The sequence below is a fragment of the Chlorocebus sabaeus genome, chromosome 22 (genome assembly GCF_047675955.1).
Source record: "Chlorocebus sabaeus isolate Y175 chromosome 22, mChlSab1.0.hap1, whole genome shotgun sequence".
Lineage (NCBI taxonomy): Eukaryota > Metazoa > Chordata > Mammalia > Primates > Cercopithecidae > Chlorocebus > Chlorocebus sabaeus.
In genome coordinates, this window is record NC_132925.1 from 56,811,845 (window position 1) to 56,826,254 (window position 14,410).

The 14,410-nt window shown below is 37.8% G+C and overlaps 1 protein-coding gene across 1 annotated transcript in view; it reads right to left on the reverse strand.

The window, feature by feature from the left end:
* Nucleotides 1-796: 796 nt before the first annotated feature.
* The window catches only part of GRM7 (glutamate metabotropic receptor 7), an 899,796-nt gene continuing 886,182 nt past the window's right edge, over nucleotides 797-14,410 (reverse strand). The window contains exon 10 of the mRNA XM_007985083.3: nucleotides 797-1,964. Within this exon, the coding sequence (XP_007983274.1) occupies nucleotides 1,915-1,964 (50 nt within the window). The 3' untranslated portion in view covers nucleotides 797-1,914. The remainder of the gene's footprint in view (nucleotides 1,965-14,410) is intronic.

Below are 14,410 nucleotides of genomic sequence, written 5' to 3' on the forward strand. Positions count from 1 at the left end.
TTTTCTTTAGTAGGATGTTGAAAAGAAAGAATTTCTAGTGTCTCTAAGCACATTGCTTGGGCTGTGGGAGCTAAGGGACAGTAGGGAAGAGTTTGGTCAATGCCAAAGATGAGATGCAGGTATGAGTTTTATTAGTCACAGCAGAAAAGAAGTCACAGTTAGATCCACCATAGAACCTTTAAATACATTTTACTGTTTGGGGCCCAGCCCTGAGTATTATGAACCAATGTTCCCCTCTGCAAATAGACAGTCTTCTGAGTTCCTGATGGCCCAAGGTGCGATTAATTCATCCTGAGGATACTTCCTGCAGTTGAGTTTTGAGAATCCCACGTCTTAATCTCACTAATGACAACATGGCCACTATATTTGTTTGTAAATACAAAGGCAACATAATAGCTATATTTACTTATGTCCTTTGGATAAATTCTGCAGAAATAATGATCTCTTCACTAAATTGCCCCCACACTATTATTTGCTTAAGCTAATATTTCCTCTTCATTTTCCTCTTCCCTTCTGATGTTTTTGATAACTTGCTGAGAAACACCTGGAGTTATCAGGTCTCAACTTCAATTATGAAGAAAAAAAATTGCATGGACTTTGTGATAGTACTTTTTCTATGAGACAACATAGCATCTCTGGGTTTTTAATATGCCTTTCAGAAATGGCTGTAGTTGTGAGCTAAAGCGTGTTACTTCAAAAAGTTGGGCTGTCTATATGGCCCTCTCACTTAGGACTTTATGAAATACACTGTATCTAAAAGGGGAAAAACAACTGAAAATATTTATTGCAGAAAATAAAAAAGTTAACCAAAGTATTTTATTGATACATTCTTGGACAATATCACAGAATTGAAAGAGAATGGAAAGAGGGAATTTTTCAGCAAGGGTTGTTTTTTTCCACTAAATTGGCACATAAGCAGCAAGATTAACGAAAGTACTTATTACAAACAGTAAAAAACATACATGCTTTTTTCTAAAGTCCTTATCACACTGATCAGTCAAAGGGGCATGAACAAAACCTCAAGACATAAAAAATCCATATTCTTTCCTTCAAACAGCTTAATAATTATTAAAATTATTGCAAAATATTCATATACTCTAATTAAAATAACAAAAGAGAACACAAATACAAATATTGAACATAATAAACATGTACTGTAAAATACATTACTGGCATGCATTCCAAAGATCAAGACCTCTATTCAGTTCAGCCAATAACTTCCTTTTATGTAACCTATCATGTACCAAAGATAGGTGGGGCATACTTTCTCAGCACAGTTTTTGGTCTTTAAACATCTTTTTTGTCTTAAAAAAAAACATGATGTGCAGTGGTACTATAATAATTATACAGTCATGTACAGATGTACTTTTTTAATCTGCCAAGATTGCTTTAAAATTTTAATCGTTTTAAAATTTTTCCAAATATTCCACTGTCTGAGAGAATAGGGCTCTATCTATGAAAACAGGGCATTCGAAAACAAACAGTGAACCAAGGTACGACATCAGATGGCAAAGTGCAAAAGTCCTCACAAACTGTACAGAAAATTTCAAAACCTTGCAACCTAGAAGTACATACGTAATAAGACAGGTCAGCCCCAAAACGGTCCTGTGGCTCTCACGGTCCATTCTAAAGAGCCGGGGCGGGACTTGAGTTTCAACACTCCCTTTGGTAGGGAAGGTCCAAAATTGCAGCCGAGTTGGCAGTGCTGATGTCAGTGACTTATTAAGCCAAGATAAAGTAAGGATGTTTCATAAAGCAGCTGTTTAGGTCACTTGGATCCTCTAACATTGGTCTCCCGGCCGGGGAAGCTCCTCCGGTGATGGGAAGCGGGTAGGACCAAAGAGTCCTGTGCCAGGTTGGGTGACAAAATAACTGAGGGTCTTCTTCCTCCATGGTTCCATGGAATGGAACAGGTTAGATAACCAGGTTATTATAACTGACATACTTCTTTTTTGCAGCAGGGCCTGAAAGAAAAATTAGAAAGTGTGAGTTGCAGTAATAACCCTGTTTGCAAAGGTAGAAATAGAATTAGAACTTTTCACTTGAGGTACAGAGTCAAAGTGGGGTGATACAGCTCTGAAGAACACACACAGACAACTTTGGATTCCTCTGACTGTAAGGCTTTGGCCACCAAAGTCTGTGGTTCCCAGTGATTCTCAAATCATCTGTGTTCTCTTCTCTGATATGTCTCCAGCTTCCCTCTTTATACTCTATTAATAAATTTATTTGTTAATAAATGTATTAGCAATGTTTATTAATAATTAATAATAAACAAATGTTTATTAATAAACAATAAACAAATGTTTATTAATAAACAATAAACAAATGTTTATTAATAAACAATATGTATTAAACAATAACAATATGTATTAAACAAATGTTTAATAATAAATGTTTATTAATAAATTTATTTGTTTATTTGTTGTTACGCTTTCTAATCAACCAACCCTTAAAGGGTTCACTCACATTGTGGTATATTTCTTTGTGTGCTCTTCTCACAGACCTTTTAATAATAACTGGCCTTTGCTTGGAAAAGGCCAAGTTGCTTGGGTCACTGAAATTAATTGAGGTTGAATGCAGATTAGGTCAGAGTGTCTTCTTCAGTGCTGATTCACACAATCAAATGACTACAGATTGACTTATGGAGTGTTAACAGTAAGTTGTAAATGGTCATTTGCAGAACTATTTCCATTAAGATGTAAAGCCCACTTAAACCTGTCAGGTGTCTGACACATACACACGCTACATTTGTTTTCCTTAAATGTAGAAATTATTTTTCTACTTGGTAGGGTAATTTCAGGACTCACCTTCACTCACTCACTCAGGCAGTAAATATGTATCTACCGTATTGCAGCCACAGGGCTAGGCACTGATGACCAGCCAATGAGCACAGCAGATTTCATGTCCTCATGCTGGAAATAAAGACACCAGGATCCCAGAGTGTGCCTTTGCTTTAGGTTCTGGTCCTCAATACCAAGTCATACAGTTGCAATGATGTGATATGTTCCTTATTCACTAAATCTTGGTAGTTTTGCATCAGTTTCTGTTGGGCACAAAGTAACTTTTGTGTAGCATTTACTGATGGCTTATTTTGCTTACTGTTTTTAAATTCTAAATAGAAGTGTTCACTCAAGACAGAAATGTCAAGAGCTCTTCAAGAACTCTTAAGTAGGGATGCATATACAATTTTGGAGGAACAGAGAAGTCATATTAACATACTAAGAGAGAGTTTGTCTTTAAACTTTGAATAATACAAGTAGTATGTTACAGGTGCTTGCATGATTATAGATATTACACAGAATACTGTACACTATACAACAAGCCTGGTCTTCTTTTCTGGATTAAAAATTGGGACTCTCTGACAAACTTTGACTTGAAGACTCATTTTTATTTGAAACTCATTTCTATATTAAACCATATTGCATTTATTAACTAAAATACAAAAAGATAAATAAGAATAGAATTTTATGAAATTCAGGGCCTCCTGGAAAATCTGGTGATGAGAATTGGGTCATGATATGTCCTCATTTTGATGAACACATAGCCTCAATAATGCTCAAATCTTCCAAGAAGTTTCCCATTATCCCAGTGTTGTCTTCAACAATATTCTTGGTTTGGGTAGAAGGAGGAAAACTTTCAAAAGATGTTTCTTGACTCTGAATCTTATTTTCAGTGTCATAACTAGAAGACCTCAGCTGACAGTTGCAAGCAATAGTCACAGCATGCCTTGTCAAATGTCAACACACTAATTATCCTCAGGACAAAAGGAGGGGAAAAAAAAACGAAAACCCAGAAGCTGATCTGAATACCTGAGACCACCTTTATTGTGTGAATAATTAAGACTTTTTTGTAGCATAACACTCTAGTGAAAACAAAAGTGAATTTCCTTACATTGGTTACTATAAAACACTAATTTCTCAGGAAGAGTTTTTACCAAAAGAATAAGTAGGTTAGAACTGTCAAGCTGAGCATTGGCTAGGATTAAATTAAAATCACAATAAGGTTATGTTTAAAAAAAATGGATATAAAAATAATGGCATTCCATTGATGCTTTGCTTAGATTATCTTCTTGTGTTCTGTGTAGCCTTGAGATGAGCACTGTTTATGATCGCCATTTTACATAGGAAGGGTCTGAGCCTCAGAGGAACAAGCATTCCAAAACTAGGCTGCCTGATGGTTGAATCTTTATTTCTGTCTTCATACTATAGTAGGAAGACAGTACTGCAGTTGGACTCACCTGACCTGGGTTCTGATTCGGCTCTGTCACTTACTTGAATGTGACCTTCCCCAGTGTCTTGATAATGAACTCCTTGTAGCCTTTGTAAAACTGGGAGAGGCCGGGTGTGGTGGCTCACGCCTGTAATCCCAGCACTTTGGGAGGCCGAGACGGGTGGATCACCTGAGGCCAGAAGTTCAAGACCAGCCTGGTCAACATGGTGAAACCTCGTCTCTACTAAATATACATAAAATTAACCAGGCATGGTGGTGGGCACCTGTAATCCCAGCTACTCGGGAGGCTGAAGCAGGAGAATCACTTGAACTCGTGAGGCAGAGGTTGCAGTGAGCTGAGATAGAGCTTCAGCCTGCACAACAAGAGTGAAACTTTATCTCAAAAAAAAAAAAAAAAAATTGGGGAGAATAATTGTTACCTGGTGTACTGTTGATATCACCAATGTACACAATACCCCAGTTTCTCATCTGGGAATATAATGTATAAATGTATTTTTAAATTACAAAGTTCTATGCAAATGATAAGCCTCAGTACATGCTTTCTTTGCAGAATTGCTACGAACATTGCCCCAAAATTATAATGAAGTTTATGCAGGTCCTAGAAGGGCAATTTGCGTACTTTTCCCAGCAATGTCCAGTGTATTATGTTTATTTTTAAACCATTCTAGTCCTGCGAGTAAATAAAATAAGTGCCTGTGGTGTCTGGTAATTCCATTTATTTGACTAGCAATGTAGTTTATGGTCAGGAAAGAAAATTACTGAGCTCAAAATAGTTGTGCAATGAAGCACTTGCTAAGGAAATAGACTTTTTATTTTAAAATAGTATGTTTTTCTCTTATAAAGTTACAGATTTTAAAGAAGAATTATAGTATATGGCATTGTCCTGATTAACTTTTGGTTATATCTACTTATCTACATAAGTAGTTCTCAAAACAAGGTATCTTGAAGAGCCAATGTTTACAGTGAGGTAGTGTTAAGAATACTGGTTTGTGAAATGAATTACTAATACACCATTGCTACTTAAGAAAGGTGAGACATTCCAACTCATTCTTGATGTCTTGTCAAAATCTATACTCAATATGACATTAACTTTATTGAACTTCTTATTTTCTCTTTGCTTTCATCTGAGTTTTTTTGTCTTACAAAAATTTCATTCCTTGAAGTGCATTCTATTGAACATGCATAACCCAGATTCAAGGAAGTGAAGAAAAAAATAGAAAAGAAAGCCTCATAGATATTATGTTGGGAAACACTGAATAAGTGATATTAAACATTACTCTTTCCTGTTTCCACCCCATATTTAATTTTTTATATTTTAAGTAATAAGAAATATTGTAGCTTATTAACTATATACTGTGTGTTCTCCTCAGGTCATTTTGAAGAATGTGTGTATGGATGTGTATGTGAATAAGAACATGTATGAAGTGATTTAAACATCCAAAAAGGATAAAAACAAAATATAACAAAATATTATATAAGCCCTGAATATAACACATTACCATACTGACATCTTGATTCAGGTGCCCCTCCATCCGCTCATAGGAAATACGATGCAATCAAAGCCCTTGACACCCCACATTCCTCCCCATCCCCCATAGTATCTACTATACTGAACTTGGGATGTGTCCTATAGCTACTACAGTAGTTGTCCATAAATTATAGATAGTATTGATTTCTGCATTTTAAGTTGTGCAAATTATTCCATGTATATCCACTTGAAATCTGGTTTCATACAACATTGTGTTTTTAAGATTTACTTACATTGATTTAATAATCATAGTAACTATATAGCTTTCTATATATTAATGTTAGCATAACAGATTTTCTGTAACTCTTTTCCTATTGATAAACTCTACTTTCTAATGTTTATGAAATAAGCAATGCTAGAGTAGATGATACCTGCAAAACAATATTTTTAACAAAGTTGAATGACAATGCTATAGGGCAGGATAAAATATTTGTCATGTATTTAATTGACAAAGGATTGATATCTAAAATTTTTAACTTATACAAAGGAATAAATAAGAGACAATCTAATTTTTAAAAACATAGATTCAAGATAAATAGACAATTTGTAGATGAAGAAATATAAATAAAAAATGTTCAACCTCACCAACTAGAGAAATGCAAATTAAAACATTAATAAGATAGAATTTCATGCCTGTACCATTACAAGAGAAAAAGTGAACTAATACCAAGCACTGGTGGGTGTGAAAAAGTGAGAACTCTCAGACAACACTCAGGTATAAATATAAGTTGGTAAATTTATATGGGAGAGCCATTTGGAAATATCTAGAAAACCTAAAGCTACGCATGCCACTGAGTCAGCAATTTCACTTCTAGATCTAGACTTGAGATACTTTCACATGTACACATACACATACACATGCTTAGGATTTTAAAAGCCTTTAACATAACAATTTTCTCTGTGGTTCTCCAAGAAAAAATTCTTTTATAGAAGCTAGGCACCTACAGGAGCAAAGTGGGCCAAGTATAAGATATTCAGGAAAGATACAGACCATAGTGAACTAGAAACCACCTGCCCCATCAAAAAGGCATAATTATATGGGATGTTACCACAATAGGAAGATAGTACATTGTTTGAGGAGAAGCTTGACTGTATAATTTGATGTAAAAGTTCAATTTTTCACTCAGCCATCTAACAAATATTTATTGAGCACGTATTATGTGTTGGGTTCTATTCTAAGCATTAGAAATACCTCAGTTTTTAACAAAAGTTTTAAGATCATATTAAAACCATTTAGCAAGTCAAAAAAGAAATAGAGACCAGAGGCTAGACAACATTTCTAGGCTGCTTATTTTCAACTCTGTGATCCTGTCTGCACTCAGTTCCTTAAATGTGCTTGATTATAAAGTACCCTCTCCTGCTCGCCTTTTTAGTGGATCATTTTGCATTCTGTAAGAACATACTTTTGGAAATACATGGGATATTTCTTAAACCTTAACCCTGTCTATCACTTCAGTCATTTGTAAACCTCACCCAACTTCTGAATATTGGTTTATTGCCTGATAGAACTTTGTTCAAACTAACTTTGCTATGAACTCATTCAAAGCACTGTCTGTGCCTCTTCCCTCACCAATTCTGCTAACTAATGCTTCCCTATCAAACAGGATTCATAGTTGTTATTTACTTATAAATATTTCAACTGGGAGGGATTCTTTATATTATGGTTTGCAGTTTCTAAAACAAAAAAGAAATACTTTTTGGTAATTACTTCTCTAGTCAATGGCCTGTTTCCTGCCTGTTCATTTTATTAGTAAATTGCCCTTAGCCCGTCACTTAATAGCAAAAGAGTAGATGTTATCTTCAACATCTCAATTCTCATTTCAGATTTCAAAAAAGCTACTAAACTTCCTGTATTTTACAAAGAAGCAATTCATTTTATAATGATCTCCCTTAAATCCTTTTTTAAATTTACTACTCAGTGTAGCACATTACTCAACTTGAGAAGATACAAAGCTAAACAAGAATGAAGAACATGACTACCAAAAAATTGAGACATTCCCAATTATACCAGTTCAACTCTGAACTATAAAACAATGGAGACTTTCTACATCTCCCAAGAGAATGTGAGGCTATTGCTCATATGTTTGGTACCTGGATTTGTTGACACAAGAAACTTGTCAGGGATAAAAGCATGATCAGTCAGAAAAATAACTCAGTATTTCAAATCACCATAATTTCCAATCCAGTGGCAAAAACTCTCAAATTTGGATTTCTGTTGATCTACTCAGCCATTCATCTAATAAAATATTATTTAACACATATTAAATACCAGGAACTTTAATACATGCTAACATTAAAAGCAGACATGGGAATCTGCAAGCTGTTCAACATTTACTCACTTCTCATTCATCGTATATTCAGATTATTTAACAAATATTTATATGAAGCTGCTGTGTGTCATCAGCAAGGGATTGGCATATCTTTTTTTTTCTACTCAATGAGATAAAGATAAGTCATGAATTTATAAACTAAACTCACACTGAGAGGAACCCCCCCAAAGCAAATTGGCACCCCTCCCTAATGCTGAATAAGGGAGATAAGGTCAGTGGATGGCGAGGCAACAAATCTGTTACCATATTTGGAGACAATAGTGATCCAGTTCAAAAGAATGGAGAAGCATCAGCCTAGATAACCTTAGAGAAAATGTGTGAAGTGTTTGCCCCATTTGTACCAGGGACAGAGAAATGAGTCAAATACAGTCTTTATTGTTATAGAACTTATATGATAATGCAAAAAACTATTACATATCTGTGATGAGTACTTAAAGATATTTTACAAAGACTAATTTTGTCTTGGAAGAGGATATACTGTTCTAAGCCCAGGAAGGCTTTTCAGTGGAAGGGGCATTGATTTGGACCATGCAGTGTGAGACAATTTAAGAAGAGGGCAGGGCAATATAAAGGTACACTTCGTTTCCAAAGGTACATAGAGAGGAGGGTCAGAGAGTGCTGGAAGTCAAGGTTGGAAAGGTACACAGGGCCACATAAATTACTTCAATATATAAAACTTCAATAAACCTGCAGCTTGTCATAACAAATTCAGGGTACTGTCAGAGGCATCTGAACCAGAGCAACTCCACCTTGAATAGGGACTGGGTAAAATAAGGCCAAGACCTTCTGGACTGCATTCCCAGGAGGTTAAGTTACTCTAATGATAGAGGCAGGAGGCAGAGAAATGCCTAGGCAGATAGGGAAAGGTCCCCGGAAAATCTGACCCGCCCCACAGGTGTTTACAACAGATGTTTCGTGCAGACAAGGGGGCAGTGGACTGGAGACCCACATGCACTGGGGGAATGGGGTGGAGCCACCAGAAACAAACATCTTATTCAGGGGAAGAGCCTGGCCTCTTCGGCTCCTGTGTGGTGACCCTGGTATTCAGTTTGTGAGGTGGAAACCCACTTGCAGGACCCCTCTCTTTTTTGAGAGTTTTCCTTTCACTTAATAAATTCTGCCCTCCTCACCCTTCAGTGTGTTCATGTGCCTAATTCTTCCTGGTTGTGAGATAAGAACCTTAGCTGAACTAAGGAGCAAAAATCCTACATCACTAAGTCACAGGATGAGATAGGAGGTTGGCACAAGATACACATCATAAAGACTTTGCTGATAAAATAGCATACAGTAAGGCCAAATCCCACCAAAACAAAGACAGTGATGAAAGTGACCTCTGGTCATCCTCGCTGCTGCCCTCCCACCAGTTTACAAATGCCATGACAACACCAGGAGGTTACTCTATATGGTCTAAAAAGGGGAGGAATGAATAATCCACTCCTTGTTTAGCAGATGATCAAGAAATAACCATAAAAATGGGCAACCAGGCTGCTCTGCCTGTGGAATAGCCATTCTTCATTTTACTTTCTTAGTAAACTTGCTTTCTCTTTGCACTGTGGACTCACCCTGAATTCTTTCTTGTGTGAAAGCCAAGAACCCTCTCTTGGGGTCTGGATCAGAGAGTACCAGTAACAGTCTGGTTCAGTACCAGTGCCAGAAACAGAAGAATGAACAAGGCAAAATTTCTGTGATTATTTAGCTTTCTAATAGAGGTTCTCATAAAAAGCCTTTAATGCTAAAGCAGTGGTACTTGAGAAGCCACAGGGAAATATTAACGATTTTGAAGAGGATCTTCACACTTGCTTTTCCCTCTCTGTAATGTCCTTCTCTGCCCTTTTTCCTTAATTGGTTTCCTGTTCTTCGCTCTGGTTGGTTTTAGTTTCTGCTCACTTGCTCCAAGTGGCCTTTCCTATCCCTCCAGACAAGTGAGATGTTCCTGCTCTACCCTCTCATGACCTCTCTACTATTCCTTCCTCATATACAACCAGGGTGAAGTACTAATTTCTCATATGTGTCTCCAACATTAGAACTTTAAGTATCAGGATGGTAGACACGGTGTTTTTCTAGTGCTTGGGAAGTGTGCAATATATAGTTGGTGCTCAATATTTTTGGGATGTGTTACCATAGAGGAGCCTTTTGTAACTGCCCTTCCTGCCCACTGCATAAAGAAAGACCACGGCATTGTAGTAGAGAAAGAGCTTAATACGGAAGGCTGAGGCAGGAGAATGGCGTGAACCTGGAAGGCGGAGCTTGCAGTGAGCCGAGATCCTGCCACTGCACTCCAGCCTGGGCGACAAAGCAAGACTCCGTCTCAAAAACAAGCAAACAAAAAAACATACGAGATGGAGTTTGCACTCATATCATCTCATGCAAAGCTCACAGGTTAGGGATTTTTCAGAGACAGTTTAAGGAAAGGTGTGGGAGTGGCAAGGTAACAGGTGCTTGCCGCTGATTGGTTGGGACAGAGATGAAATAGTTGGCCAAAGCTGTCTTCCTGAGGACTAAATTGCTTCTGGGTGGGGAGTGAGGGGGTTGGTGATCGAGGGGGAGCTATGAGTGTCAGACATGCAAAACAAACAGAAAAGATATCTCAGAAGGCCAGTCTACAATCATGATGTTATTTGCAGATGTAATTGGGGGAAGTTGCATGTCTTAGAACCTCTGGAATAATGACTGACAATCATGCATGTCTGAGCCTTAGCAGGACTCAGCCTCCTCTCCCTCTCCTCCTCCTAGCCTGGTGGTCTCCCTTTAGCTTTACAAAAGTGGTTGAGTTTTGGGCAAGGCCTATTATCATTTAAATTGTAGCCTAAATGTCTTCCAAAGTTAGCTTGGCCCAATAGCCCAGCAATAATTAAGGCAAAGGCCAGATGGGGTTGAGTTAGCTCGCTTACTGTTAGAATTTTCTCACTGATATAACTTTTGCAAATGCAGTTTCACTTTGCTCTCTGAAGTCATTGTCAGCTCTAGGAGGGTCTTAGAGATGAATAGAACAAAACAATATATGTGGGAACTTCATGAGCTTTGCCATCCTTTTTTTCCATCCCTTTTCTCAGTATTCTCCTATGGGTTATTGTATTCAAAGCTAACCATTATTATAACTCCTCACATTTCCTTTGTAACTTTTAAACCACAGTATTCTTTTTTTTTCCCCTCTGTTTGCATCTAAACATGGCCAAAAGAGCCTGGCTAAATTGAGAAATCAATTTTCAGTTCTGTCATGAAAAGAGTACATGAATGTTCCAGTGTTTCCTTAAAAAACAACAACAACAACAACAAGAAAACTAATTTGTACTTTAAGATGTAAAGCATCAAACAGAGGTTTACATCGTTCTTAAATGGCATATTTGAAACAAATGGACAAAGTCTCTGTCTTAAAACATCTTTAAGCTTGGCTAAGTTAAAATCTAGGTAATTTGCTGCTGTATATGTTTTACTTTGGAAAAAAATAGATATGCATTAAATTACCACATCAGATTTCTACTTTTTCTACTTTTTCTTATGCACTTTGGGCATTGAAAAACTTTTGTGCATTTTACAATTTCAATATATTATAGATGTGAGCAATCTGGAGCATATTATGAATGCAGTGCAATCATACATCAAAGATCGAAGCTGTGAACCAAAGTCGGTCTTAAGGCTAATGTTACAGATAAGGCAATAGTGACAAAATAGCAGCAGAGTAGTACTTAGTGTTCCTGGATGAAAAGCTCCTGCTGAAATCCAGGTCTTGCTATTTTTGGATGGGGCATTCATAGTCTCTTCATTCATTCCTTAATACATTTATTGAACTTTTACTAAGAGCGCACAGTGTACTAGTATAGCCTGGCTATAAACTAGTGGCACAAAGGTAAGGAAAAATAGTCTGTATCCTTGAACAGTTTCTGGTTCAGTACAATTCAACATGTATCTGTTGAGCACCTACTATTTATCAGATACTGTTTTAGGCAATAGGGATGTAGCCATGTTACTGTGCAGGTTCAGTCCCTGCTTTCATGGAGCTTAAATTCAACTTGGAAAGACAGATCTTAAAACAAACAAACAAACAAACAACAACAACAACAAAAACAGGCCAGGTGCAGTGGCTCACACCTGTAATCTCAGCACTTTGGGAGGCCAAGGTGGTCGGATCACAAGGTCAACAGATCGAAACCAGCCTGTCCAATATGGTGAAACCCCATCTCTACTAAGAATACAAAAATTAGCCAGGTGTGGTGGTGGGCACCTGTAATCCCAGCTATTCAGGGGGCCGAGGCAGGAGAATTGCTTGAACCCGGGAGGTGGAGGTTGCAGTGAGCTGAGATCGTGCCACTGCACTCCAGCCTGGGTGACAGAGCAAGACTTCATCTAAAAAGAAAAAATGCCAAAAAACAAAAAATCAGTCAGGTGTGGTGGCATGCACCTGTAGTCCCAGCTACTCAGGAGGCTGAGGCAGGAGAATCCCTTGAATCTAGGAGGCGGAGGTTGCAGTGAGCTGAGATTGCTCCATTGCACTCCAGCCTGGCAACAGAACGAGACTCCGTCTCAAAAACAAACAAACAAACAAAAAACAAAAGTAGATGCAGCCAATTCCCTTTATTCACGGCACTGATATTCTATAAAGTCACCACAAACATTGAATTATTGAATACTGAACCACTGCTTCTACAGCCAAATACGGCGTTACCTATACCCCTCCAGTCACAACATAACCTTATTTTATGTATATGTTCCGTTAAAAACACTTTATTATTACATATTGTTGACTCATTAATATTGAAATCCGAGCTGACAAATGCCTATAAAAAGTTTCTCTAACACAGCTACTTTCTCCTGAAGGCATGACACATCATAGCCTTCTTGCACTTAGGAATATGACACAGCGCTTTAGTATTTGTACAGGAGTTATTTTAAACTGCAAAACCACCAACCACAATCACAGGTGTTAAATAGACTGAGAAAAGGACACTTGTTCAAATATGAGAGCTGAAACCAGAAGGTAGGGCATCATCCTTTTTGACCTCAACTGCAAATGTGTGCATTGGGTGTTTCAAATAGTTGGTGCACTGCACATTCCTGTGAATGACTGTGAAAATGCCGTAAGTATTGATGTTGAGGTTACCAATCAATTTCAGTGTGTAGGTGAATTTGCAAATATAAAACTTACTAATACTGAGAATCAACTGCATTATAATGTCATAGAATCCCCAAAACTATGAAAAAAACGGCCCGAGGGCATTATGCTGAGGTTGCTGTCCAAGGCACAGAGAGGATGACTCTTTCTTATTTATCTCCATAGGTAGGAGGTGCCAATTACAAGAAAGAAGACCAGCTAGGAATGGATGGAATACTTAGGACTATATGTTAAGTGAAATTCCAAGTTAGTACTACAGTGGGGTTCTAAATAACAAGCATATAGAGATGCTGCTGCTTTCACCAACACCGTGTGGTGTGGCAGGCCAGTTCTTCCTAACAGTCACACAGACAGACCTCCATAGCACTCCAGTTATACAGGCAGACTTCCACAGCACCTGCCTTCACACTAAGTTAATAATTAAACCTAGGGAAATCGATGCCTGGGCACCAAAGCCAGAAATGAAACACATTTGGTAAGAGCCTTGCTCAGGCTTCTCCTGAGACCTGGGGTAAGTCAAGATAATAAAGATAGTCCTATGCTCCTTGTACCAGGACCCATCTTGGGTTGAATAAATTTCTGGGGTGCTTGAAGTAACTTTCCAGACCCAAGTTGTAGGTAACATAAGATAGAAGTAATCACTCCATTACCAGGGCCCTCATAGGTTAAGTAGATTTAGGGGATAATTCTGGCCTCTGACCTTTTAGTTACAACAAAATTAATCAGGCATAGACAACGGCGAGTATGATACTTCACGTAGGCATATAGTTTGAAACATATATAAGCACTGGAAAAACTTTACAATTGTGAGTTGGTCTGGTGAATTATCTCTGACCTTCTCTCTGAACCTGGTTACAGACATCAACTCTCCTCTTTCCCAGTTTGTCTGCATCTTGTTATTGGGCCACAAGAACACACAGCCGGACCCGGTTTGGTCTGGGAACAATGTCCTTTTATGAAAGCATCCTTGAGACTAGAGCTACTTTTTCTTTTCTTTGTTTTCAATGTGAGAAGGGCATGTGTGTGCTGTCACAGTCAAGTCCTGTTAAGTTCAGTGGCTTCTTGTTTTGACTGCAGATCTCAGAGGACCAACAGCGCTCAAAGGAGAGGAAACCAGAAAGCTTCCTGGCTAGGAAAACAGAAGAGATGAAGGGAACCTTAACTATTTTTCCTTTCTTGAAATCCAACTAGGCTTAACCTGACAGGCAAAAG